We start from the raw sequence: 27,819 nt of genomic DNA, 5'->3' as shown, positions 1-27,819 counted from the left end.
TGAAACAGATAATGACTTAATGTACTTATAGAATATCCTATCTGAATGATAAAATAACATCAGGACACCAAGAGAAAAATTTCCTACTGACTCTCCAGTTATCAGGAAGTGTCAAACAAACAGAACAGAGCCTCGAGAAGAAATAAAATCTATTTATTTCATCTACAGGATGGCATGAAGACAAGTCAAAGGTTAAAACCAAGCAAAAAAAAAAAAAAAAAAAAAACGGAACATGTAAGCTCACAGGAATGTTTGAATACCTATGACCCTCATGAATATGCATTTAACCAATGTAATGAAGAAATAGATAAGAAAATTGTTTTAAGCAAACCGGTGTGCTTTTGCAGCTTGCCAAGCACCCCTAGCTGGATATTATCGCTTTTATCCCTGTGATAATTGATAAAAGATTGGTGTTAATCACAAAAGCATTGAGGTTTGTATAAACCAGAATACTCAGCTCTGAAGTGAAGCATGGACACTAAAGAAAGGAAATTATATGATTAAATCATTCTGTTTAAAATCACCTTGTTATGTTATATTATGTTGTATTATGTTACATTACATTATGCTATATTCTGTTATGTTTTTCAAATAAGTTGTATCAGCTACCAGCTTGCAAAATCGGATTTCCCAAAAAGCCCTTCCTGCCTTTGTCTGATCAATACTGCCTATCCCAAAAACCAGACTCCCAGAACTTCTCTGGTGGTCATCTCCAAGGACCAGATGGCAATCTGTGACTGATTATCACCCAAAGGCTTTGTGAATTTGTGTACAACAAGGAACCCCAGTATAAGAAGAGGCTGCAAACCAAGGCTGGGTGGAGCGTGGAGTGGGCAGTGACCCCTCACGTTCCCCAGCACTGCTTGCTCTTTCTATATCAAATAAAGCAATCTAAATTTTGCTGAATATCGAGACTTTTGTCTCTCATTTATAACATCCCTTATGAAACGTGTAAAATTGTCAAGGGTGAGCGTTGTTTCTCAGCCCTCAGGGCTCGGCCCAGATCCCCTCACGCTCCTGAGGCGCCGCCGCGGCCGCTCCTCGTCCCGGCCCCTCCTGTCCCTCCTGTCCCTGTCCCTGCTTTCCCTCCTGTCCCTGCTGCTCCTCCTGTCCCTGTCCGTCCCTCCTCCAGCACGTTCTGCCGTGGGCTCCCAGCCACACGGCCCCGCTGGCCACCAGCTGCAGGGCCAGGGGGAAGGCCCTGAGCTCGGCCTCCTGCAGCCGCTGCTCCAGCGCGGCCTCCGGGTCCCCCGGCAGCGGCTCCCGGCGGATCGCGGCCCCGGCGCCCGGCTCCTCCTGAGGGCAGGAACGGCTCGGGAACGGCGGGGAAGGGGAAAGGGATGGGGATGGGAAAGGGGACGGGGAAAGGGACGGGGAAGGGTCTGAGGGTGGGCATAGAGCACAGGGCTGGGGAAGGGTCTGGGTCTGAGGGTGGACATGGAGCACAGGGCTGGGGATGGGTCTGGGGAAGGGATGGGGATGGACATGGAGCACAGGGCTGGGAGTGAGCAGGAGGCTCCAGGGCCACCTCCCCAGAGAGGTGACAGCTCTGTGAGGGACAGCCCTGGGGGGAGATTTGGGCTGGCACGTTCTGGAAGGAGGAGGAATGGGAAAAATCCACCCCAAAATGCAAGGGAGGAAGACAGGACTTGAAGCAATCCCAAATCTTCCTGGTTTTTACTGGTAGCAATCCCAAGGTTCCCCACACATTCCTGTTACCTCTGTTTCTGCCCCCAGAAAGAAAAGAAAAAAAAGCAAATTCCTAACTTCCAAATTTCCCTAACTTCCCAGTTCTGAGGCCACTCACCAGGACGAAATGCACAGTGCAGCCTTCGACTTTGAATCCACTTTCCAGGGGCTCTTGATGGGCATTTCCATCCTTGATGATTGGAAAAAGTGATGGAGAAGCATTCAAAATTTTCCCTGGGCATAAGTATGAAAGGAGGAAAAAAAAGGAAAAAAGATAATTTAAATTTAATTGTTTTCACTTAATTTCAGCTCTGATCTGAGGGAATTCTGCTCTTCCAGGAGCATGGGTACAATAACATTCCCAAAGGAGCCTGTCCAAGCTGTCAGTGAGTAACTCCTGAGCAAAACCTCAGGAGCTGGCACTAATTCACTGCTCACCCTTTATTAACTCACTGATCACCCTTTATTAACTCACTGATCACCCTTTGTTAACTCACTGCTCACCCCTCACTCACTTGGGGCACACCTGGAGCTGTGTCAGGGAGAAATCCCTCCTGGGAATGGATAAATCTCTCTTTCTCCCATTTTTCTCTGGGTGGGAACTGCAGGGGCTGAGTTCATCAGGACTCCCCAGCACAGCTCCCTGGCAAAGGATGGGATCAAACCCCTTCCCTGGGGAAGGCACAGACCCACCCCACGCCCTCATTCTGCCCCTCTGTCACTGCTGAGGCAGCACGAGGGCTTCCTCTGGCAATCCTCAGCCGGAATCCCAACACAGCCCCACTGCCAGAGGGAATGGGAGCAGAATCCCAACACAATCCCACTGCCAGAGGGAATGGAAGCAGAATCCCAAAACAATCCCACTGCCAGAGGGAATCACAGGGATTCACCCTGCTGGAATGTCAGCAGTGCCAGCAGGGCTGAGGGATTTAATCAAAGGACAACAAATTCTGACAGTGAGTCAACCACCCCTGCTTTAGTTTCTCTTTTAAATTGTTACCTTTCCACTTTCGGAGAAAAGGGCTGGACAAAACTCTCCTGAATCCTGACAGACAGATCAGCTCCACTGAGAATTCCTCCAGGACTCTGTCGATGGTGCTGTCGAATTCCGAGCGACTCCCGTACAATTTGTGATCGATCACCTGCAGCAGCGAAACACAACAAAAGCCACATGGAGGAAACAGCTCGGTGGGACTGATGGCAGCTGCTTGGGCAACAAAGAGGAACAAACTGGATTCACTCCAGGACACTCCATGATTTGAAAGGAGGCTGCAGTAAGGTGGGCTCAGTCTTTTCTGCCATGTCCCAAGTGAAAGGGTGAGAGGAAATGGCCCTAAATTGCTCCAGGGCAGGCTCAGATTGGAGATTAGAAACAATTTGTCCCTTCTAAGAGTGGTCAGGCACTGGGATGAGCTGCCCGGGGATGTGGTGGAGTCAATTGGCCAGACCCCCAGAGTAAGGGGAGGAGGAAGTCCTTTATTTCTACCCCACCTCCCATTTTCAGCTCCCCAGGTGATTCCTGACTCTCTTGAGGACCTTCAAACAAGGGGCTCCCAAATCTTCGGGCTCTTGCCTGTGAAAATGTGAGAGAATTTTGATACCAATTTTTCTTTTAGAGATGAGTAAGGAAAAAATGTCACATGAATCCAGCTCAGGAGCTGAAGAAACTGCTGAACCCTTTCCATGCAGGGACAGCCTGTAGCAGAGTTCATTTCCATCTGTGCACAGCTGTAAGAACAGCTGCTCAAACCCACTTGATGTCAGAAGGGGGAGTTCCTGTGTTTGACATCCCAAGTCATGGAATGCTCTCAGGCAATGCTCATGGTCCTTGCCAGGGGTTTTTATGGAACAAACCAGAACAAATTCCTGTCCCAAAGAGCTGCTCTGTGATCCACAGACAGGAGAAAACTTGTGCCACTGAAAGGGATTGGGCACAATGTGAGACACAGGTTTTCAGCCTGGACAGGAGAAGCTGCAGGGAGAGCTCAGAGCCCCTGGCAGGGCCTGAAGGGGCTCCAGGAGAGCTGGAGAGGGACTGGGGACAAGGATGGAGGGACAGCACCCAGGGAATGGCTTCAAAGCAGGATTTGATGGGATTTTGGGAATTAGGAATTGTTCCCTGGGATGGGATGGAATTCCCAGATTTGCTGTGGCTGCCCCTGGATCCCTGGCAGTGCCCAAGGCCAGGTTGGACACTGGGACAGTGGGAGGTGTCCCTGCCATGGCAGGGGTGGCACTGGGGGGGATTTGAGGTCCTTCCCAACCCAAACCAGTCTGGGGTTCTGTGATTCTAAGGAGGGATAAGCCCAGGAGACAACACATTTCTGTTCTTTGCAGAGTTTGGGGCTCATGGGCTGCAATGTCAGACCCAAACCATCCATTTAAATCCCTTCCCTGGGGTGTAACACTCACTGCCCAGAGCCCAGTGAGGGCTCCCAGCTCTGTGCTCCATCCACGGGGAAATGAAACCTGAATGCTCGGCAAACATTTCCTGCTCTCCCACGGGCTCAGCAGGGAATCAGGAGGAGAAGGAGATGAATCCTTACCCTGGTGGGGATCCCAGCACGGGCAGCACTGCGCAGCTCCTCCACCCCCGGTCTGCTGGAGATGAGCACCACGAGCTGGGCACAGCTGCCAGGCTCCCGGGCACAGCCAATGAGCCCAGGCAGGGCAGAGCCTCCAGGGCACAGAGCAGAGATGGGGGGACGTTATTGGAACCCTGGGCACTGAGAATTTCAGACTTTGTGTGCTGCCAGGCACTGACCCCCGAGAAAAACCCATTTGACCTGAGATCGTAGAGCAGCTTCCAAAATGGAATGACAGAACTGGGATCATGGGGGTGTAGTTTGAATAAAAGTGTGTAATACCACATGGTGGAAAACTTAGAATTTAAAGTTTTAAATATAATGCAAGATGAAGGTTTTAAGACAAAAGCTTCTTCTTCACCTTCTCCATGAGTTTGGGTAATATTGTGTAATTAAGTAAAAAAGTCCACATTGTGAGCCACGAATGGTTAGTTATTATGTTAAAAGTAAAAATAATTGAAGTAGCATTTCATAATTAGTTTACCCTTAAAAGGCCTTGTAAAAAAAAAAAAAGGACTTCATTTTTAATTTGTTAACTTACAGTGCTGTAAAACTCACAGTTTGTGAAACTGTCATATAAATAAAAACTAATAAACATCTAAGTCCAAACAAAAAATACGATCTTACTCATTTAATCCTGACCCTAAAAAAAAAGAAATAAACCCCAACCCACGTGAGCACCCACAGCCCTGGGAGGGGCTCTCAGCTTTGTGAGGACACAGATCTGTTTGTCCACACACAGCACTGAGGGTGGGGGCACAGCTAAAGCTCAGGTTTTTAAGCAGTGCAGCACAACTCCTTGACTTGTAGTCGAAGTGAAAGCCTGGGCTTTGAAGGGTTCAGGAGATTCCATGGAATAAAAAGCCAGGTGGGCACACCTGAACTGTGTGAGGACATTCTCTGTGCCAGCACAAGTGGCAGCTCACCTGCTCCAGAGACAAGAACAGCCACCTTCACCTTCCTCCTCCTGGGCTGGGGCTGGATCTCAGCCCTGCTGCTGCTCAGCAGCTGCAGGGCCTCTGCAAGATTCTCCACTTCAATGTGAGAACCTGCTCCAAACACACGAGGGAAGGGTTAGATTTCACCTTCCCTTCTAAACTGACTTTGTGTAGCTTATTAATAATGTTTTAACAACAAGAAATTGTATCAGCAATGAATTTCTGCTGGCACAGACAGAGCTCCAAAGGGATTCAGTGCTTGAACAGCCCAGATCCCAGGAGCTGTGCTGCTCACAAAGGCCCAGCCATGGCCTTCTCAAGGATTAATCCCATCTTTCATACCTCTCATGTTGCAAGAGGACACTAAAACCGATGCTGATGGTGACATTTTGGCTGCCCAAACTGTTGGGTTGGCAGAGGGATTTTGGTTCATGTCCTGCTGGATGTCAATCAGTGACACACCAGGATTCAGACTGGCCATCACCACAAGTGACTGAACAAAGCTGTGGCCTGACCTCAACCTTTCCACAGATCTGTGTGAGCTGGAGGGGCTGGACAGGAGGGGGACTGGATCACCATGAGTGTGGTAAAATATCCACTGATTTTTGGAAGAAGCAGCACAGGGATTTCCTGAAGCCTCAGGGAGGGTTATCCAGGTGCTGCCACTCTGAAACAAGAACTCGTTTCTCATTTGTTTAATACTGAAAAGTGGATGTGGAGATTTCCAGTAGCCTCCAGCCTAGTGAAACAACAGGAAAGTGGTGTGACCTACACAAACTTTGGGAGTCTCCTCAGTCCCATGAGGACACCTGCTCACCTGTGTGACAAGGGACAACCACCTTCCCAATCAGCCAGGCCTCCTGCTGCCTCTGGATGTCCTGGAGAACGTGCTGGGCCAGCTCCTTCTGCACGACCAAGACAGCCCCAATCCCACAGGGAAAGGTCTGAGCCATCTCCTCTGCAGAGAGGTTCCCCTCCTTGTAAAGCCAGCAAAAGATTTCAGGGATCTTCCAGCTGAGAGCATCTGGAAAAGATGGAAATTTGTGTGTGGGTAGCACAAATGTTTGTTATTATTTATGATTTTCTGTCTGCAATGACAGTGATGTGTCACAAGAGCTGGTAGACACCAATTCTGCCACAGAATCCCCAAATCCCCGAGGCTGGCAAAGCCCTCCCAGCCCCTGCAGTCCCAGCTGTGCCCCATGGCCACCTTGGCACCCTGAGTGCCACCTCCAGGTGCCACCTGCAGGGATGGGCACTCCAAAGCTCCCTGAGCAGCCCCTGCCAAGGCCTGAGCTCCCTTTCCATGGGGAAATTCCTGCTGCTGTCCAAGCTGAGGGGACATAAAGCCCACCTCAATCCATGCCCTGCCATGGGCAGGGACACCTTCCACTATCCCAGGGTGTTCCAAGCCTCAATGTCCAACCTGGCCTTGGAAATTTCTTTCTTTCCTTTCATTCCAGAGAAATACAAACCCCACACAGACACCTTTCTTTCCTCCTCCCCATCCTCACTGTATTTTTAGACTCACATGAACATTTTTCTTTACTATTTCAAACTTCTAAACTCTTGGCCCCGTTTTGGCCTCATTAGAAAAAGTTCTGCCTTACTCACAGATGTCAGGTTCTGTGGGGAAGCTACCAAAAAAATGCATTAAATGTGTGTGTGTGTGGAGCAAATAATGCAAATTTATTCTCCCACCAAACCTCAGTATTTGATCAAAATGTTTTGTTTGGAGAGGTGTCCTGAGGAACACACAATCTTCTCCAACACCTTTTGTCCTAGAGCTGTGCTGCTTTTAATCTCCTCTGGAATTTCCCTTCTCCAACAAAGAGTGGGGCTGTGATTTGGAATAGGAATGGTTTTGGAAAGCACCCTTGGAAAGTACCCACTTGAGGCTGTTCCCTTCTGCAGGGACATTTCTGAGGGTTCCACAGCTGAAGCTGGAAGGTCAAGGCCATGCTTTGCCTGAGTTTTGTGCCCCAGGAACATCTCGGGTTCTTTACTTACCCAGGACAGCGCTGAGGTGCTCGGGCAGGAGCCTGGAGATGCCCCCCAGGAGCCCCTCGGCCGTGGGGGCAAAGCCCTTCACGTGCCCCGAGCGAAGGATGGGCAGCAGAGCTGGGCTGAACATTTTCCCTGGGGTCAGCAGAACATCTCCTGCAAACAAACAGAGTCAGCTCAGTCCTCTTTAAAACCTCATGAGAGGTTTAGAGTTAAAAAATCACAGAATGGTTTGAGCTGGGAGCTTAAAGCTCATCCAGTGCCAGCCCTGCCATGGCAGGGACACCTCCCACTGTCCCAATGTCCAACCTGGAACTGAACATTCCAGGGATCCAGGGGCAGCCACAGCAAATCTGGGAATTCCATCCCAGCCCCTCCCAGGGAACAATTCCTCCCCATATCCAACCTAAATTCCTCCTCTTTCAGTTTGTGCTCATTCCCCCTTGTCCTGTCCCTCCATTCCTTGTCCCAAATCCCTCTCCTGCTGTCCTGGAGCCCCTTTGGGTACTGAAGGGGTTCTGAGATCTCCCAGAGCCATTCTCCAGGCTGAATTCTATGAATTTGTTTCAAAGATCATGGGAATGCTTCCCTGAACAAATCCTCCCCCAGTCCTTGGGAAGGAGGCAGAAGTGGTGCCCACACTTGCAGAGCAGTGAACACAACCCAGCCCCAGAGACTGATTAAGCCAGGCCGATGGGAACGGGCTGGCCCTGCAGACCCCATGGGAAGAAGAAGGCCAGCACACCCAGAGTGGTGTCCCCACAGCTGCCCGGGGCTGGTGAGGAGCAGTGCAGGGACGATGTCAGCAGGATCCTGCGCACGACGCCGAACGCGCGGCCGTGGATGCTGGGGGAGCCCAGCCCCAGCAGCACATCCCCCTCCTGGGCTCTCTGCAGCCCCAGCAGCCTCTGCCCCCTCTCCACTGCACCCACCACGAAGCCAGCCAGGTCACAGTGCCCAGGGGGACACGGGGATGCCACTTCTGTCACCTGCTCACCTGCAAGGGGACACTGCGGTCAGCACCTCCTGTTTGTGTTCCTTTTAGAATCACACAACCCCAGTTTGGGTTGGGTGGGACCTCAAATCCCATCCATTCCAGCCCTGCCACGGCAGGGACACCTCCCACTGTCCCAGGCTGCTCCCAGCCCCCCAATTCCTTCCCAATATCCCATCCAGCCCTGCCCTCCCTCAGCTCAAAGCCATTATTGTAACACCATACACTGGAATTGATGGCATCTCCCAAAGTCAGCAGCACATCCAGGGACACGCAGCATAAAAACATTCAGATATAGTTTTAAAATCCTTCTTGGTTTTTTACTTCACCTCAAGACTCCAATGAAACAAAGCTTCATGAAAGAAGAAGTGGTTTTGTCATTATTATTTCTGGTACTCACGTGGCACATCCCTGAGTATGGGAGAAGGAATGGAAACATTAACGTTGAAGAGTGTGAGGCTTCCAGCTCTGTTCTCCTTTGTTCAGGGATAAAGAAGGAAGAACAAGGATCCTAAACCCCATCTTTCTGTGCTGACCCATTTTACAGACAAGGAAGAACTGAAGCACAAACTCTCAACTGTTTTTCCACCAAACAAAAATCAACACTTCCAGGGCCACATTCTGCCTCCGCCCCCCCCAAGTCCATTTTTCTGGTGATAAATTCAACCTCAGACCTTCAAATCTCAGAGGAGAGGAGGGTCCATACCCAGGAAAGCACACCCTGCACTCCTGCAAGCCTCAGCTATTCCTTCCTTGATGGTTTCCATCACTTCAGCATCGAGTTTGCCACAGGCCAAGTGAGTGAGGAAGAAGAGGGGCTCAGCCCCCTGGGCCAGGAGGTCATTGACACACAGGGCCACCAGCTCCTGCCCGATGGTGTCGTGTCTTTTACAGACCTGGGCAACCTGCAAAACATGGTGGGAATGAGAAACAGGCAAAACTCAATTATTAATCCGTGAAATCAGCAGAAACCTTCTTTTCTCTGAAAGGAATCACTGCAGGACAGAACCTGGTGGAGTCACAGAATCAGGTCACAGAACCTGGTGGAATCACTACAGGACATAATGGAGGACATTACCTAGTTGAAATCAGGAGAAAACAGCTCATTTTCTTGCAGACCAAACAGAAAAATATATTTTGCTTTTTTTTATATTAGTTCGAATTCCAGCCATAGCTACCTAGAAATTGTAATTTTGAGATTTTGTTTGTTTGTTTGTTTTTTGGAATATTATCACAGAATCATGGAATGATTTGGGTTAGGAGGGACCTTAAAGCCCCCCCAGTGCCAGCCCTGCCATGGCAGGGACACCTCCCACTGTCCCAATGTCCAACCTGGAACTGAACATTCCAGGGATCCAGGGGCAGCCACAGCTGCTCTGGGAATTCCATCCCATCCCATGGAACAATTCCTAATTCCCAAAATCCCATCAAATCCTGCTTTGAAGCCATTCCCTGTGTGCTGTCCCTCCATCCTTGTCCCCAGTCCCTCTCCAGCTCTCCTGGAGCCCCTTCAGGCCCTTCAGGCAGGTGTTTGATAAAGCACAGATATTTCTCTCAGGGAAGTTGCTGTTTGGTTTTAGAAGTCTTCATTGTTTGCATTTCCCAGGTAATGAGCCCTGGGTCAGGTTGTGGCTCCCATGACATTTCCAGCTCTCAGGGGGACCCTGGAGTGTCCTGCCCAGCTCACAGGGCTGCCAAGGGACAAAGGTTACACAGGGATCACAGGATTATAACACCAGACAATTATTTAGGGTGCAAAAAACCATCAGTGAATAAATTTTCAAGGAGGTGCCTTTTACTGACACAGTTCTGTATGTGCAGAAAAGCCCAGGACAGAAGGATGGGCAAGGGGAAAACGTGGATAAACATCACTGGATTCCAAATGGGGAGGGAGCAGCACCCAAACAAAGCCTGGGCTCGGATTCCTGACTGATTTCCCTGGCTGCTGGGTTTAGGAATGCTGTGGAAACTGGGATCCCACAGCCTCTGCTGCATGACAGCACCTCCCTCCCACTGCTCCAGGAACAATCCAGGCCAAGCTTCCCTTGGCCAAGGAGGAACCTTGGGAACAGCTGTGGAAACACAGCTGGGAATGTCTCTGTGCCAAGCACTTGGAACAAAGACTCACAAGAGCCAGCACCAATCACTTTTTCATGCTCAGAGGTGTGTGAGGATGTGAGACTGTAAAAGACCTTCAGGATGATTCTGCTCAGTCTCCTGCTGTTTGTTAGCCCTGGCATTAAAGGCAGAAACCATTTGAACCAAGGGACATTGCTGTGCTTGGCAGTGAAAGGAGTTTCAGATCTCCACTCTCCTGATGGCTGAAAACCTTCTGATTTAATATACAAATAAATCCCCAGGGCAACTTATCCTGATTCAATACATAAATATATCCCTGGCTCAACTTATCCCAATTCACTAAATAAATATATTCCCAATTCAGCTTCTTCAGTTCTTGGCTAATTAAATTTCTTTATTTCTTGGCTTCTTTAACGTTTATTTCCTTTATCTTTCCTTTTCCCAGTGCCCTGACAGAGGTTCCTCTTCTCCCTCTCCACACACAATTTATTAGGCTGAGTCTGCCAGTTCTCATTTCAACAACTCCCTGTGCTCCTCCACACAAAGCCAATGCACCCTCTGGTTTATAGCAGAAATTCTGGGTTTTAGTGCCTCAGGTTTTCAGCTCAATTTCGGGTTATTAAAATTTCACCACAAAATATCCACATCCTCAATTAAGCATGGCAAGGCCTTGCACAAATAACCATTTACAAGGTTCAGGTGCCCAGTGCAGTGGACTCAGGAGTGTCTGCAGGGCTCAGGAGGGTGGGTACAGATGGTGGCACTGAAACAGCCCTGGCAGGTGACATCAGCTGCCACTCACCTGCAGTTTGGGTCCAAGGCCCCTGGTCTGGGACACCAGGATGGGATCGTGGTAACCAGATGCCTTCAGGTCAAAGAAAGCAGCAAAACCTCCTCCTTCTGAGAGACCTCCTGCAAGTACAAACATGGCACAGATTGGATTTCTGGGGAAGAAAAACACCCAAAACTCTCACCAAGAAAAGGTTGGAAAAGCCCTCCCAGCCCCTGCCAAGGCCTGAGCTCCCTTTCCATGGGGAAATTCCTGCTGCTGTCCAAGCTGAGCCTGCCCTGGCCCAGCCTGAGGCCGTTCCCTCTCCTCCTGTCCCTGTTCCCCCTCCCTGCCCCTCCTTGTGCAGAGCCACAAGGTCCCCCCTGAGCCTCCTTTTCTCCAATTATTTTATTTATTTATTAGTGATTTTATTATTTTATTTATTTCCATTATATTCCTCTCCATTCTGCACCTCTAAGAAGCACAATCAACTCCATGGCAAGGCAGGCATTTGTTAATTAATCATAAGAAGAGTGATAAGAAAGAAATGAATTTTCTCTGTTTGTGCTGATGCCAGCCCAGTTTCCCAAGCTCAGGTTCAATGCCATGAGTGCACTGCCCACCCTGCAGGGAGAAAAGAACCCAATATTCTGAGGCAATTCCCAGATTCTTCCCAATCCTACCTGCCCTGGTGCCTCTCACAGCTGATGTTTGTGGCAGGTGCCTCAAAACCTCCCTGGTTTCAGCTCCCACGTGTCTGTCCTTGTACATCAGGGTTCTGTGGGGAGGGAAGGAGCTGCTGCTGATCCTTTCTGCAGGGCTCAGCAGAGACAGCCCAGATGTGAGGGCAATGTTGGAGTCAGTCAGTCAGGAGTGTCTCTGATTTCTTCAGAGAGAAATCAGAGTGCAAAGATTGAATTAAAGCCTTTGAATGGAATGAGTAAGTAAATAGATGAAGTAAATAAGTAAGTAAATGGAATAAGTTTTAAGTGCTTTTAGTGAGTAAAAGGTCTTAGATGCCTGAGAAGTAGTACATGTTCTAGTAAAGGTTTAAAAACATGCTAGTGTTTTCTTAGAGGCTCCAAGAACTTAGCTTTAGACATAATAGAGTTAGAGTTAAGAATATTGCTGACATTTTACAGTTAGAACAAGATAGGCCATGAACATAGTTTATATGTAGCCTGGTGTGCTAAGAAACTAAAATTTTAATAGGTTAAGAAGTAGTGGTCTGAGTCTGTGTTTTAGCTAGTTGGAAAGTTTCTATAAAAGAACATTAATTAGGCAGAGCTGGTGCTCTGTGCCATGGCTTTATGCCATTGCATTTTGCCACTGCAGCTTTGCCATTGCTTTGCTTTGTTTTTGCCTTTGAGACTGATGTGCTTCTGCAATAAATAACTTTACAGCAACTATGAACTTGCTTGGCTTTTTAAAGAAGAACATAACCCAGCAGTGTGGGTGCCCAAGAGGCACCCAGAGGTTTGCCCAAAGCTCCCAGGCAGGCAGGAACATCTGGGCTGCTGTGCCAGTGCTCACGTACAGGGGCTGCTGGAGCAGCTGCAGGCCCCGGTGCCCAATGTCCCTCCTGAAGGTGGCCCCCTGGAAGTGGATGGTGGCCACACCCCTGTTGGCTTCTCCCAGGGCTTCCATCAGGTCCTGCTTGACAGCAGTGATGGACAGGACTCTGCCACCACTTGTCACCACCCTGCCATCCTTCAGTGCTGTGCCCCCGTGGAACACCTGCAGCCCCAAGGCCTTGGCTTGCAGAAGCCCTGCAAAAACAAAAGGGAATTCTCTGAGGATTTTGAATCGATTCTCTGTTGTCAATCTCAGAATCAGGGTGGGAAGAGCCCCTCAGGATCAGCCAGTGCCACCCCAGTGCCAGCAGCATCCCCCAAACCCTGTCCCCAAGGGCCACATCCAGCCTGCTCCTGAACACTCCCACAGACAGTGACTGCAAACCTCCCTGGGCAGCTCATCCCAAGGCCTGACCACTCTGCCAGGGAAATTTTCTTTGCCAATCTCCACCCTGAGCCTGCCCTGCTGCAATTTGAGGCCATTTCCTCTCCTCCTTTGCCTGCCCCTCCTGGCAGGGACTTGTGCAGAGCCACAAGGTCCCCCCTGAGCCTCCTTTTCTCCCCTTTCCCAGCTCCCCTCAGCTGCTCCTCCCAGGATGTGTTTTCCAGACCTTTCCCCGGATCCATTACCTTCTGTGGACAAAACACTGAAGATTGAAGTCCTTTATTCAGTCAAGGGAGAATAACAGAAGTATTCACCTTTGCTTTTTTTCTGAGAAATAGCATCAACAATGAAAGGCATCCACTGCTCTGGCCCCAGGAATCTCCTTCTGGAATTCCAGACTGGTTTGGGCTGGGAGGGACCTTAAATCCCACTCAGAGCCACCCCTGCCATGGCAGGGACACCTCCCACTGTCCCAATGTCCAACCTGGAACTGAACATTCCAGGGATCCAGGGGCAGCCACAGCAAATCTGGGCACCCTGTGCCAGCCCTGCCCACCCTCCCAAGGAGGAATTTTTTCCTAATATCTGATCTAAATCTGTAATTTTTCAGTTTGAGGCCATTCCCTGTGTGCTGTCCCTCCATTCCCTGGGTGCTGTCCCTCCATTCCCTGGGTGCTGTCCCTCCATCCCTTGGCAATTGTCTCTCTCCATGGTTCCTGCAGCTCCTTCAGGCCCTGCAAGGCCACCCTGAGCTCAGCCCAAAGCTTCTCCTCTCCAGGCTGAACAATCCCAGCTGTGCCAGCCTTTCCTCCCAGCAGAGCTGCTCCATCCCTCTGCTCATCCTGCTGCCTCCTCTGGGCTCTCTCCTACGTGCCCACATCTGGGGCATCCCAAATGTAAAGGAAGAAATCCCACAGGAACAGAAATATGGGATCCAGGAGCCAGCACAGGACATAGCTGTGCTCTCTTGGGGACTGTGGATAATTGGTGCAGGGTTTTCCTGCAGGAATTCACAATCCACAGCCATTTCCTGCCACGTTCTCTCCTCTCCCTGACATTAAACCATCCATGCTGATGTCACCTCTGCACTCCCCCACGATTCCATCCTGCCCACTCCACACAAATCCCTACAACATCTGGAACTGGTGCTCCACAAACACTCACAGGGGGCTGGTCTGACACAGGGAAGCAAAACTGGTCAAGGTTTGGAGTTTTTTTAGATTCCTGTTTCGAGGGAAGGAGAAGGGAAGAGGAGGAACTGCTGCCATCACCTGGGAAAATGAGAACCAAGCAGTTTTCTCCTTGCTGCAAGCTCAAGGGATTCTCCCCCTGGCCTTGCTGCAATGGAAATCCAAGCCCTTTGCATTCTGTTTTAAGGAATACTCCGGAATAAAAAGTTTGTCAAGCCATTAAAATCAGAGAATCACAGAATATCCTGAGCTGGAAGGACACACAAGGATCAATCACCCAGTCCAACTCTGGGCATCTCTGTGAGCATCACCTAAAAATATGTGATTGCATGTGAAAAAGAGAACAAAAACCAAGAAACCCCAAGAAACTCTGAAGTGGAAGATAATAAAAGAATGGGTTGAATTCCATTGATCTGACTGGTTTTTTGTGATTAACAAGCAGGGGCTCAGAAACCTGCCAGGACAAGGCACCAGAGCATGACCTTGGCCCCAGGCAATGGAGGCTCCCCAGGGAGCTGCCAAAATTTGGGAGCCCTGGCCAGGAGCTGAGGTGCTGGGGTGGGACTGGCAGGGCAGGAGCTGAGTGGGAAGGAAATGGTTCTGCAACAGCCCCCTCTGTTTTTAAACACTGAATATCTTCATGAGATCCTGAACCAGGAGTACTGGAGCAGAGGAAATGAATATTGAATACCTGTATGAATCCTGAATGTCTATATCCAATATTCAAATGGTATTGATATCTAAGTGAATATTGAATTCTGTATGAATCCTGAATATCCAGTATTCAAATGGTATTGATACCTAAATGTATATTGAATATCTGTATGAATATTGAATATCTATATCCAATATCCAAATGCTACTGATATCTAAATAAATATTGAATGTCTCTATGAATATTGAATATCTATATGGATATTGAATATATATATTTCTAATATCTATATGAAGATTTAATAATTAATATAAAATATCTATATGAAGATTGAATATCTATATCTAATATATGTGTATAGAATATCTATATTTAATATCTATATGAATTCTGAACACCTACATGAATATTGAATACCTGTCTCTAATAGCTAAGTTAATATTGAATACCTACACAAATACAGAATATCCCAATGCCCACCTTGCCCAGAGCCCTGTGAGGAAGTAATTAAATAATTAACAACCTGCCAGAGTTACCTGTTACCTCCATGCCTTTGTCAGAGTCTCCTGGGTATCCTGGGCTGGCCATGACCACACACACAGCAGTTCTGTTCTCTGACCAGGCTGGCATGCAGCTGCAGAGTTTGCCATCAATTGCTGCTTGAATCACTTCATAAAAATCATTTTTAAGCAGAGGGAGAATTACCTGTAGAAAGTTTTCACAGTGGTGGAAGTTAATGTTTATTTTGCTGGCTTGCTGAAATTCACCTCAGGGAAAATTCAATTGATGGAATAAAATCTGTATGTGCCAAGCCAGTAGGTTTGGCAAAGCTGAGTGGGCATTTAATTTGCAGCATCTTTTGGCACCAGTCCAAAATTTAGAAACACAAAGTGTGAGCTTATGTAGAAGGAACATGAATTTAGGCCCCTCACATTCTGCTTCAATTAAAAAAAAAAAACAAACAAACAAACAAAAAAAAAAAAACAAAACCAAAAAAACCACAAAATCAGAGGAACAATATTTTAACTTAAAGCCTTTAACTAATAACTCACAGGATGAGCCAAAATGTTAAGTTACCTTATTGTTTAAAATGTTCACATCCAGATCTTTCCCTAGAAATAAACTACAACAGTAAGAGATAAAAGAATGGAGCAGCTTTAATTTTCCAGTGTGTTCCACTCACCTGACACTGGGGATCCCCAAATTGGCATTTAAAGTTTAAAATCTTCACCCCCTCTTTGGTCAGCATCAAACCTGCTTGCAGCACACCTGGACACAAAGAGCACAGCCAAGCAAATGAACTCAAACTTTTCTTTCTTTCTCTTTCTTTCTTTCTTTCTTTCTTTCTTTCTTTCTAGAACTGCTTTAAATAAAACAGAGCATTTTGGAGTGTGGGATTCATTTCTGCAAATCAGAAGGCTTTAGGAGCAAGAGTTCTGCCAGTCACAATAATTCCCAAAAATCCATAAAAGTGTCGAGCAGCCACCTGAGGAACAGGGCACCACATTTGAAACCCCACAAAGCAAAGGTTCTCTGGCATCATGTACCCAACTCCATTCTTACTCAACTCCCACTCCCCTCTTCCTCAGGCACTGTAAAAAAGGCCCCAAAAGCAGAAACTGAAGCTGTGGGTGGGAGCCCAACTCTTGAGAGCTCTGAGATCCCTTCAGTGCCAGCAGCAGCCCCTGGCACTGAGTGACACCTGTGGGCACCACCTGCCTTTGCCAAAAGAGCCTCTGGACAAAGAGCTGGAAAAAATGGTCATTGTAAGTAGGAGTGAGCAGTACAGCAGCACTGAAGTACATGTTCTGCCCTGAACTGCAAAGAAATCGGTTTTATTTTAAAATATTGAATAAAAGCCTGGTGTTTTAAGGAGAAAAGGCCAAAGTTCTCTCCCAAACAAAGAGCTCTGAACCAAATGAGGCTTAACACTGCATGAAAAATGAGCTGCTGCTGTTTGGTTTTTTTTAAACAAATACCATCTGGAATTGAGAAGCACAAGGACAATGGAAGTGACCTGGGTGGGGGCTTACCTTGGTTTTCAGGTGCTCACTCACCTACATAGGCTGCTCCTTCTTGTCTCAAGCTGTCCACGATGTGCTGGAGGATTGCAGCCCTGATTTGTTCTAGAAGAGCTTCTGGAACCTGAAACCAAATCAAAGCCACTGAGGATGGAACCTGCACTGAGCTGTTTGCTGTGTCCCACCCCAACCCCTGCTCTTCCCTTGGGTCTGGATGATGGAAACATCACTCCTCTGTCCTGAGATGATTTTTAATTTTTTATCTATATATTTTTCTTTTTTCTTTTATTTCTATTTTTATTAACTTTTTCTTTTCTATTTTAATTTTCTTTCTACTTTTCATTTTTAATATACTTTTAATTTTTATATTTTTATTTTTCTTTTAAATTTTATTTTTATTTTATTTCTATTTTATTTTTATTTTATTGTTATTTAATTTTTCTTTTATTTACATTTTTTATTTTCTTATTTTTTATTTTTCAGATTTTAACGCTTTACAAGCGCCCCCATTTCCATTTGGATCAGTTACTGTTCTGTCCCGTGGCTCCATATGAATCAGTGGCGCTGTTGGAGCTTTATTAAAGTCACCCCAAGCCTTTCCAAAGCGCGCTGGCTCCGTTTCCGTGGCGGGCAGAGGGGCCGTACCTGGCGCACGGGGCACTGGGCTCCCATCCCCGCCGTGGGGGGACCCCGCTCCCCCTCCAGCAGCCGCTTGTGGGGCCGGGCCGGGGGCGCGGGGACCGCGGTGACACCGTCGGTGAAACAGCAGCACTGGGGACACACACAGGGCAACGGTGACAACGGGGACAGGGGGGACAGGGGGGACAGGGGGACAGTGGGGACAGTGGGGACAGGGGGGACAGTGGGGACAGAGGGGACAGAGGGGACAGGGGGGACAATGGGGACAGTGGGGACAGGGGGGACAGTGGGGACAGTGGGGACAGAGGGGACAGGAGGGACAGAGGGGACAGTGGGGACAGTGGGGACAGGGGGGACAGTGGGGACAGAGGGGACAGAGGGGACAGGGGGGACAATGGGGACAGGGGGGACAGCGGGGACAGGGGGGACAATGGGGACAGTGGGGACAGCGGGGACAATGGGGACAGGGGGGACAGGGGGGACAATGGTGACAATGGCCGGGGCCAGCAGCCTGGCACCAGTACAGCAATGACACACACAGGGCAATGGTGACAATGGTGACAATGGTGAAAATGGTGACAATGGTGACAATGGTGACAATGGTGACAGTGGAGAGAGTGGTGACAATGGTGACAATGGTGACAATGGTGACAGTGGCCAGGGCCAGCAGCCTGGCACAGGTTCAGCACTGCTGGGCACGGCTCTCAGAGCAATGTTGAATTTGTCTTTCCAAACGAGCTGGGGATCTGCTGGGAGATAAATCCAGCACTGAGAGAGAAAAGAAACAATGGGATGGATTGCACTGATTGATAATGGAAATAAAGAGATTTGCCTTTACAAACAAACTGTGGGGCTGCTGATCAATGAAATTGGATATTGAAAGATGAAAGTAGCAATGGGGAAAAAACAGTAATTCTATAAGAATTAAAAATGAAAAGGGAGGGTTGTACATTAGAGGGGAATCTTAGGGAAGTCTGTGCCTCTCAAGGACCTCAGCCCATGGGGAAAGAGAGAGGGAAATGTGGATGGGAAATTGGGATAAAACGAGGTGAGGCCTCCAAAAATTGGAGAGATGCCAGGGGAATGTCCCATGGCCTCTGCCTTTATTCCAATAAAGCAAAAAGGACTCCTCTGTCTCCTTTTTGGACATAAAACCTCTGGTGTTTGGGGATTAATTTTCCTGACAGCTCCATGCAGAAACTGCAAAACCAGAGAGCAAAGGAGGTTAAACCCAGCCAGTGCTGATGGCCTGAGGAGCTGGAACAGAGGCTGCACACAGAGTTCAGGAAAATAAAATGGGTATTTATTGTGAGGCCTACAAAAGCCACACCCCAGCAATATCAGTGCCACAAAAAGGGGGGAAATGATGCCTTTAGTTTTAAGTTTTCCTGTTCTCCTTGGATGTGCTTTTCTGATGTGCTAGGGTGATTGTGATAATTGATAAAAGATTGGTGTTAATCACAAAAGCATTGGGGTTTGTATAAACCAGAATACTAAGCTCTGAAGTGAAGCATGGACACTAAATAAAGGAAATTATATGATAAAATCATTCTGTTTAAAATCACCTTGTTATGTTATATTATGTTGTATTATGTTACATTATATTATGTTATTTTTTTCAAATAAGTTGTATCAGCTACCAGCTTGCAAAATCGGATTTCCCAAAAAGCCCTTCCTGCCTTTGTCTGATCAATACTGCCTATCCCAAAAACCAGACTCCCAGAACTCCTCTGGTGGTCATCTCCAAGGACCAGATGGCAATCTGTGACTGATTATCACCCAAAGGCTTTGTGAATTTGTGGACAACAAGGAACCCCAGTATAAGAAGAGGCTGCAAACCAAGGTTGGGTGGAGCGTGGAGTGGGCAGTGACCCCTCACGTTCCCCAGCACTGCTTGCCCTTTCTATATCAAATAAAGCAATCTAAATTTTGCTGAATATCGAGATTTGTGTCTCTCATTTATAACAGTGATGAAGACAAACCAGTTCCTATTCTAGTTAAGAACTCAAGGACAGTTTCTCCACACTTCAGGCTCTAAGCACAAACTCCGTGGAAAGGTGGAGGGTGGGTTCATGCAAATTAACCAGAACCTATAAAAATGTGAGATTTTGTGACCAACCCCCTCCTTTCCTTCCATCTTGGAGCCATCCAGGCAGGGGCCAGGACTGTGGCACTGATATTGCTGGGCTGTGGCTTTTGTAGGCCTCACAATAAATGCACATTTTATTCTCCTGAACTCTGTGTCTGTTCCAGCTCCTCAGGGCATCAGAGCCACTCCTGCCATGGCAGGGACACCTCCCACTGTCCCAGTGTCCAACTTGGCCTTGGGCACTGCCAGGATCCAGGACAATCCACAAACTCTCTGGGCACCCTGTGCCAGGGGCTGGGAGTCAAACATTTCTCAGGATCCAATGGGATCCGTTGATTCTGCTGCAAGCCCACTGACCTGAAGGATGAATTGTTCCTTTCTCATGTTTAAATTACCAAAAGGAATGGTGGCTCTCATTATAATTCCCCTTTGATCAATCAGATTTTGATGGATACATGCCTGTGCTCTGGCATGTGAATAGTCTAAAAGAGACACTAAATATTAGCACAAAGTTATGGATGTAACAAGAATTACCAAGGCCAAGTCCATAAAAACAGGTTTTGGGGTCACTTTAGGGAAAAAAAAAACCCACATTTTCACCCTAAAATAATCACTATAAATGCAATGTCATTGTTAATGTAGAAGGAAAATCTGCTGACAACATGCATTGGTTAGCATGACACAGGGCTTAGATTGCATGTTGTAAACATGCAATAGATACACATTATATATATGCAATAGATATGCATTTCCCAAAGTGCAAATAAAACAAAAAAAAAAAATTGAAATTTGAAACAATAAACTTGGGTGTTTATGCAGAAGCACAGCAATAATGCCAAAGAGTAAAAGCACAACATCACACCATCAGTCACATACAGAAAGTTCTTCCCCTTGGAGCAGTTCTTCAATAACAACCATCTCTCCAAACATTCTGTCCTGCAAAAAGCAGAACAAAACAAAACAAATCCCCAGTGAGCAGACACGAATCCACTGCCTAAACCCTCTCTTCATTTTCTTTGAACAAAAAAAAACCCCAATGTTTATGAGAAGTGCCAGCTTGCTTGAATGCCAGTGGGGAAAGCCAATGGAATTTCATTTGGACAGAAGGAGGCAACACTGAAAGACTCCTTATCAAGGAGATAAGGAAAATTGGGAGACAAGGAACAATGACAATTTGGAGGGGCAGAGAAGTGGGACTCGAGGCTGGAATTCACAATTCAAGTCAAGTCACAAAAGCTCCCAGCCCTGCCTGGGGCACACAGGAGGAATCTGAGGAGACCCAGGGGAAACTCTTGAGTGGAATGAACAAATTTCTCCCAAAACTCCTGTAGCTGGAATTACAAACTCCCAGAGTACAGAACAGCCAGCCTTGGAGTGGCAGGGATTCATGAAGGATTTGTGCACCTGCATGATGTCCTGGACAGCTCTGCAGGCTTCCTCCTTGCTGCCTGCAATGGTCACTTCTGTCCTGGCTGCTGGAGCCCGTGCCCTGACCACCCGTGCAGGGAAATCTGTGCTGTAAGGGAAGCACAGGGGGCTCAGACATCCCCACTGCATCCAGGGAATGCAGGGAAATCATCCCTTGGCTCCCCCACACTCCCACTGTACCTCCACAATTTCCCCACTTGCTCTGCAACACGAACCAAAGCCAGAAGTTAAAAAAAGAACAAAGCATCACCCTGTTAATGAATGTGTTTTAATTTTATCCAGTCATCCTTTGGCTTGTGAATAGGCAAATGTCATGAATGATGTTATATTTGCTTCATTTATCTCTAGATGCTGCTTATCAAACCTACATCCTTCTACTACTCCCTTCTAACATCTGGAAAATCCCATCAGCTTCTTCTCACCCATTTCCTTTTCTTTTTTTGCTTTTTAACAATTATTTTCTATTGATATCAGTACAATTTTCCTAATCTAGTTACAATTTAATTAGCACAAATCACATTTACCACACAAATAAAATGACATTTGAATTTTGAACACAAATTTCCTGTTTCCTGAAAGAACCCCTCACTCTCCTTTCCACACTATGATTTCTAGAAGGTTAAACCTCAGCCCAGTTTGTTCCACACAGGCTCCCACCAGGCTCCCCTTCTTGCTGTGCACCCCTGGGACAGTTTTGGAGCCTTGCCCTTGGTGACAGAGAAGGTGTTGGCCTCACCTCTGTGTGGCAGCAACATAAACTGGGTGTTTTTACAGAGCACAACCAGTGAAAAGATTGGTTTTATTCAAAAAAAACCACAGGTTCCACAAGTTTGTCCCACATGGAGCACTTGCCAGCAAGGACAAGAAGTCTGGGAACAGAGGCCACAGGCAAAGAAACGAGACTGTTCTCCTTTAATTATGGATATTTGACCAGAATCTTCTAAATCATCCTCAGAGAGCATTTTGCTGGTATCTGTCTGGGTAAAAATGATTCTTAGCCCTTAACTAACAGAAAGATTTGTTGAAATATTTTCCTCCATTACAATTTTTTGTCTTATAAATGGCTTATGGAGCATTCTGAAGGAGCAGATGGAAAAGAAGAGCTGGGAACCTGAGAACAGAAAAATCAACCTGCTGCAGTCCTCAGAATTGTGGAGTCACAAAAGGGCTGGAGGGACCCCAAATCCCACCCAGAGCCACCCCTGCCATGGCAGGGACACCTCCCACTGTCCCAATGTCCAACCTGGCCTTGGGCACTGCCAGGGATCCAGGGGCAGCCACAGCAAATCTGGGAATTCCATCCCAGGGAACAATTCCTAATTCCCAAAATCCCATCAAATCCTGCTCTGAAGCCATTCCCTGTGTGCTGTCCCTCCATCCTTGTCCCCAGTCCCTCTCCAGCTCTCCTGGAGCCCCTTCAGGCCCTGCCAGGGGCTCTGAGCTCTCCCTGCAGCTTCTCCTGTCCAGGTGAGCACCCCCAGGTGTCCCAGCCTGGCTCCAGCATCTCCACACCTTCATCACGGCTCTGTAATTGCAGAGCTCATTAATTAGCACCTCTGCAGAAGAACAAGAGCTGAGGGGTTCCCAGCGAAGGGCACAGGCACAGGTGACTCTCAGAGGAGCCCATGGCAGCACATTTACCTGGTGATGAACCTGCAGGCTTCCTGGGGGTCGCTGAAGGCTCTCCAGCGCGCCGTGGGCATCCCGTGCCTCTCCAGGAAGGCTTTGCTGGAGCTGCTGTTGGATGCCAGCTGGGCTGCCCTGGCACAGGGCCCAAAGCACCGAACTCCTGCTGCCCTCAGGTCATCCACAATCCCTGAGCACAGGAACACAAACAGCACGAGCACCGAGGGGACTCCCATGGTGTGACGAAAGGAAATTCCCATCGGGCTTTTGTTACACTTGCCTTTGTCTCGGATGATTCCTTCACCCTCAAAATGAGGTTCTGAATATCCACTGACCCAGCTCAGCCTGTGTTTTTTTAGGCTCTTCAGCTCTGTACTTTACTAAGCACTCTCATAGTTACCCCCATTTGAAAGCAGAATTCAAGGGGCTGATTTTTCCCTGCCAACCTAATTATATAATTTGATATGATTCTAACATGTTCATTTATTATATTATAATATCATTTCTATATTTTTTCTGTCAAGTTAGAAGAAAATAACTTCTAACTTGTTTATTAACTTACTTACTTAAAAACTAACTTACTTATTAACTTACCTGCTGCCAAAAGAGCTTCTGGGCCAACTAACACCAGCCCAATGTTATGATCTTTGCAGAACTGGATAACAATGGTGTGATTGCTCACTAATACAGCTGAAAAGGAAAAATAATCAACTGATGACTGGAAAGCCTAAATAAGAGACAGGAGATGAGAATGTCTTTTTTCTATCTCCCTAAAAGTGTGATTGAAATAATGAAACAGCCCACGAAGGGCAAAGTGAAATATCAATGTAATAATAGCAGAGTCCAAAAGGAGCTGGGAACAACTCCAATTTGCACCACTATTTTTAACACACATCTGCTAATTGATTAAATCTATTTTATTTGCCATCTGTAATCATGATATATTTTCCAAAGCTGCTTTTCACAATAATAGCAACTTTGAAAAATAAAACGTGAGGTATGGAAAGAAACTTCATTTTAACAGTTGAGAAAAGGTTTATTCAAAGCATTGGATGATGCAGCTAAATTTTGCTGAGCAGCCTGGGCAGACACAGAGGTTTTCAATTCAGAATTAAGAACTTTGAGCCTTCTGTTCCTGGGTTAAGTTTCGCTGGAATTGGTCACTGAATTCAAGCACCAAAGTGGAAGAGATGAGGTGTGGGAATACAGGAACACATATAAGCCTCACTAGGTTAAACAGCAAGGCAAAAAAATAAATACAGCAGGATGGTTGAGGAGGCAGCTCTGACATTCAGAAACAAAACACAGAATAAAAAACAAATCTGGGCCTTCAACCATTTGTGACACCAGCAAAGGACAAACAACTGGAGTTACTGGTTGTTGTAACCTCCCCAGTAGCTTTGTCTCAGTTGCTACAGCGCTGACGGCTTGGATTGGAGATTTTTGGATTGGATTTACCTGAATTGGAGATTTTTCCATTGTCAGCTGTCCCTGCATTTCCTGGAGCCACAAACACGTGTTTGACATGTGGGGACTGAGCCAACTTCCAGGCCAGGGCGTGCTCCCTGCCTCCACTGCCGATCACCAGCACGCGCTCAGCCATGGCCCTGGGGAGCACAGCAGCCCTTGCAGCACCACTGACTCTGAACTTTTTATTTTCTTCTTTGCCACAGTCGGGATTAAAAGCTTCACAGATGGTATTTCATGTTTGGACTCAGGTGTTTATTAATTCTTATCTATATTACAGTGAGTGCTGCAGCACTTCAAGCTGACAAACTGAAAATGGAGCCCCATCTCTCTCTACAAGACCTTTTAAGCCCAAACTGTCCAATAAAGAAATGACACCTAAATTATTTTTACCTTTAAAACCCAATAACCAACCACGTGTGACCCACAATGTGGATTTTTCTATCCAAACACAAAATATCACCCAAACCTGTGGAGAAGAAGGTGAAGAAGAAAGAAACCTCCACCTTGGAACCTCAATCTTGTTTTCTATATATTACTATATTCTAAAACCTTAAACTCTAAGTTTCCCACTATTTAGGTTAAATTCAAAAATTAGTCTTTCTTTTTTACAAGGCATTTTAAGGGTAAACTGTCTAATTATGAAATGCAACTTCAATTATTTTTACTTTTAACTTCATAACTAACCACTCGTGGCTTGCAATAGGGACTTTTTTACTTAATTACACAATATTACCCAAACTCATGGAGAGAAGGTGAAGAAGAAAGACTAGCTTTTGTCTTAAAACCTCCATCTCTCTTCCTATATATTACAATATTTTAAAACCTTAAGTTCTAAGTTTTCCACCATGTGATATCACACACTTTTATTCAAACCACACCCCCATGATCCCAGTTCTATCATTTAATTCTGGAAGCTTCTCCAGCCTCAGGTGAAATGCAGAGTTCTGCTGGGGGTCATACAAATACTCTAAAAATAGATTTTTATATATTTGATATGTTATATATGCATTTATTTCTAAACAAATAAAAAGAAATAGATATATAAAATAAGCAAATGATAATCAAATATATAAGACAGAAATAGGCAATGAATAACTACATAATGAATACATTTGTAATATTTATATTTTATATAAATATAACGTTTATTTTATAAACATATTCGTTAATATATTTAAAATAATTCTATTTATATGATTTATATAAAATTATATAAATAAATAATAAATAAATATGCAAAAATAAGGAGTACAGCTCCCGTTCCTATTTAATAAATAGATTTCATTCTGAATGCTGTGGTCAGTCTAGAAGCTTTTAAGAGTGCAAACATTCTCAGCAATAAATGGCAAAGGCAGATTTCAGGACAGACTTTATCCACTGACAATTGCTGGGAGGACACTTCAGCAGAGCAGCACATTCAATAAAAGACAACTGTTCATCTCACTGGCACACTGACATTTCATTTCATATTCCTCAGCAATATTTCGTGGCAGATGAGTTTTGATTTATCTCAGAAATGTTATCATAGGTCACATCTGCAAACTTAATTTCTATGTGCTGCGTGTGGACAAATGTCAGAGAGAAAAATGCACCCCAGAATGTGACCTTTAAGGGAGGTGCTAATGGAGAAACCAGTCCTTACTCAGGAGAGAAATCATAAATTAAAGGAACCACAGCAAGTCCTGCTGCCTTCTCCCAAGGAATCACAACCCTTGGGTTTAATTCATTGCACATCTTCCAGAGACAAATGGGAGCTAAATTGTGACACTGAGGGAGAAAATTCCAGGCGAGATGTTCCCAGAATTGTGATACACCAAGAATCGTGCTTGGGGCTCCAGAGACAGGATTGCACTGCCTTAACTCACTACAAAATGCTCTTGAACTCTCTGTATTTCATCGTTCTTGAATTGCCCAAGTTCAATGTCAGGAATTCTCACAGCCCGGCCTTGGGAACTGCAGAATTTTGGGGGTTATTTGATTTGAAATTTTAGCTGTTGTGCTCTAGGTGTATAAACACAGAGCATGTGTTTAATGCTCTACCAGGGCCGGACTGATTTCCTTGCAAAAGACTTTTCCTAGCCTTTATGTTGGGTAACAACCCAGAGTGTCAGGCTTTGTCCTTCCTTTTGTCCCTGCCTGAGAAATAATCGCTGGAATTGACTGTGAGTGTGGAGTTACAACTGCTCTGTCTCTAACAAAGGCACCAACATTCTCTCCAGTATGGTACAACAGTTATCAAAAAAAAGGAAAGTGGTTCTAAAAGCAATTCCACACCCCCCCTCCCCTGCCAATAATCTCACAATTCCATTAAGTTTTCTAAAGCAGAATGAATTAAAGTTCCGAACTGGGAAGAGAGTGAAAGAAGGCAGTGCCTCCAGTCCTTTGGGAAAAATTCACTTTTCCATTCCACCTCCCAGTGAGGACACTAAGGATGTTTATCGCAAAGCCAAGCAAAAGCGTGCTGGGAGAGAGGAAATTTGGTGAGTGAGTTGGTCGGGGAGGGAAGGCTGGAGAGGGGAACAGAGCATGCTGGAGGAAAAGAGAGCTGCAAGGACCCCTGGTGCTGGAGGAAAGGCTGTGGACAGGGATGTCTCACTGGAATTCTTTTCCCTTACCGTGTCAGACCCTGCTGTGTGCCCGCACAAAAGGCTGAGGAGTCTTCTTGAAGGATCTTCCTCCAGTTCCTGCTTCAGATCCAAATGATTTCTGCTCTCCTAAAGCCAAGGATAAGGGAGTGGAGGAGGCAGCCAGACCTGCAGCTCCCCTGTCCCCCTCGATCCTCCACCCTCACCGCAGCATCCCCAGCAGCATCCCCTCAGTGCCTCCCACCCTTCCAGTCATCCCCACACCCTCAGCACCGTGGGCCCTCCTCCTCCTCTTCATCTTCCTTCGTTAGAAACACAAACAGCTCCTCCCAACAGCCCGACTGAGCACGGGAATGGGATTCAGCCCTAGAGAAAAAAAACCAAACAAAAACAGGTACAACATTTCACACAGCTGAGCTTGTCACTCAGACCCCATTCAAGAGTTCAAGATCAATTTGATATCTCCTGCAAGGGGAAGGACCTCAGAGATGGAGACAAAAGCTATGCTAGAAAAAACTTAAACAGTTTTGTCACTTGTTGATCTTGTCTTTTTTAATATTTGTTTCCTGTGCTCTGCTTTATTTTGGAAACATGGAAGCAAAACTGAGCATCATCAGGGAAACAATCACCAGATGGGTCCAAGGCTTCAGGAAGGAAGGAAGGAAGAAAGGAAGGAGAATTCCTGTCTTCCCCTCTCTCAAGGCTGCAGAAGTGCTCAAACTTCCCTCCTGCTGCTCCCACAGACAGGAACGCTGCCCTAGGGACTCTCTGCTGTTGGGCATTGGGCAAGGGAGGGGGAGACACTTGGTTGTCCTTGTGGACAGAAGAAATGGGTGAACATCCCATCCCAAACACTCATGTGGGATTTGTCATCCTTCCGTGATCGTTATTTGGTTTTGGAAAGCAGAGGGGAGGAGGAGAGGCCTAAGAAAGGAACAATCCTTCAGTGACCCTGCCAGGAGGGGCAGTGAGGGGGGTCGGGCTCTGCTGCCAGGGAACAGGGACAGGACAAGGGGAAACGGCGCCGAGCTGTGGTGGCTTCGCTGTGGCGGCTGCACAGCCCTGCTGCAAAGGGGTTCCCAGCACGGTTCTCTCTCAG

At 46.8% G+C, this 27,819-nt stretch overlaps 1 protein-coding gene across 1 annotated transcript; it reads right to left on the bottom strand.

Annotated features, from left to right (window-relative positions):
* Positions 1-176: 176 nt before the first annotated feature.
* LOC106864103 (trifunctional purine biosynthetic protein adenosine-3-like) lies at positions 177-26,934 on the bottom strand. Its single transcript, XM_088160543.1, has 22 exons — positions 26,751-26,934; positions 24,124-24,272; positions 23,260-23,355; positions 22,681-22,855; positions 21,016-21,127; positions 20,488-20,547; positions 17,529-17,654; positions 16,920-17,007; positions 16,046-16,131; positions 15,399-15,567; positions 12,596-12,827; positions 11,742-11,836; positions 11,092-11,201; positions 8,917-9,115; positions 7,962-8,213; positions 7,223-7,372; positions 6,030-6,236; positions 5,201-5,323; positions 4,236-4,366; positions 2,690-2,831; positions 1,808-1,923; positions 177-1,296 (listed from the first exon to the last, which is right to left on the bottom strand). Exons 2-22 carry the CDS (start codon positions 24,266-24,268, stop codon positions 988-990), a joined length of 3,123 nt encoding a protein of 1,040 aa, XP_088016669.1. The 5' UTR covers positions 24,269-24,272; positions 26,751-26,934; the 3' UTR covers positions 177-987.
* Positions 26,935-27,819: the final 885 nt, after the last annotated feature.

Source organism: Sturnus vulgaris, chromosome 2 (assembly GCF_052056855.1).
Source record: "Sturnus vulgaris isolate bStuVul1 chromosome 2, bStuVul1.hap1, whole genome shotgun sequence".
NCBI classification, from domain to species: domain Eukaryota; kingdom Metazoa; phylum Chordata; class Aves; order Passeriformes; family Sturnidae; genus Sturnus; species Sturnus vulgaris.
Note: the sequence above shows the minus strand (reverse complement) of the source record. Positions and strands in the feature narration are given on the sequence as shown.

Excerpts from the sequence above, each read along its gene's own strand:
- LOC106864103 (XM_088160543.1), bottom strand. The coding sequence starts at position 24,268 with ATGGCTGAGCGCGTGCTGGTGATCGGCAGTGGAGGCAGGGAGCACGCC. Across the intron at positions 11,837-12,595 it reads CAGCTGCTCCAGCAGCCCCT|AACCCTGATGTACAAGGACA; the intron begins GTACGTGAGCAC and ends CCCTCCCCACAG. Across the intron at positions 1,924-2,689 it reads TTTTCTCCGAAAGTGGAAAG|GGAAAATTTTGAATGCTTCT; the intron begins GTAACAATTTAA and ends ACTTATGCCCAG.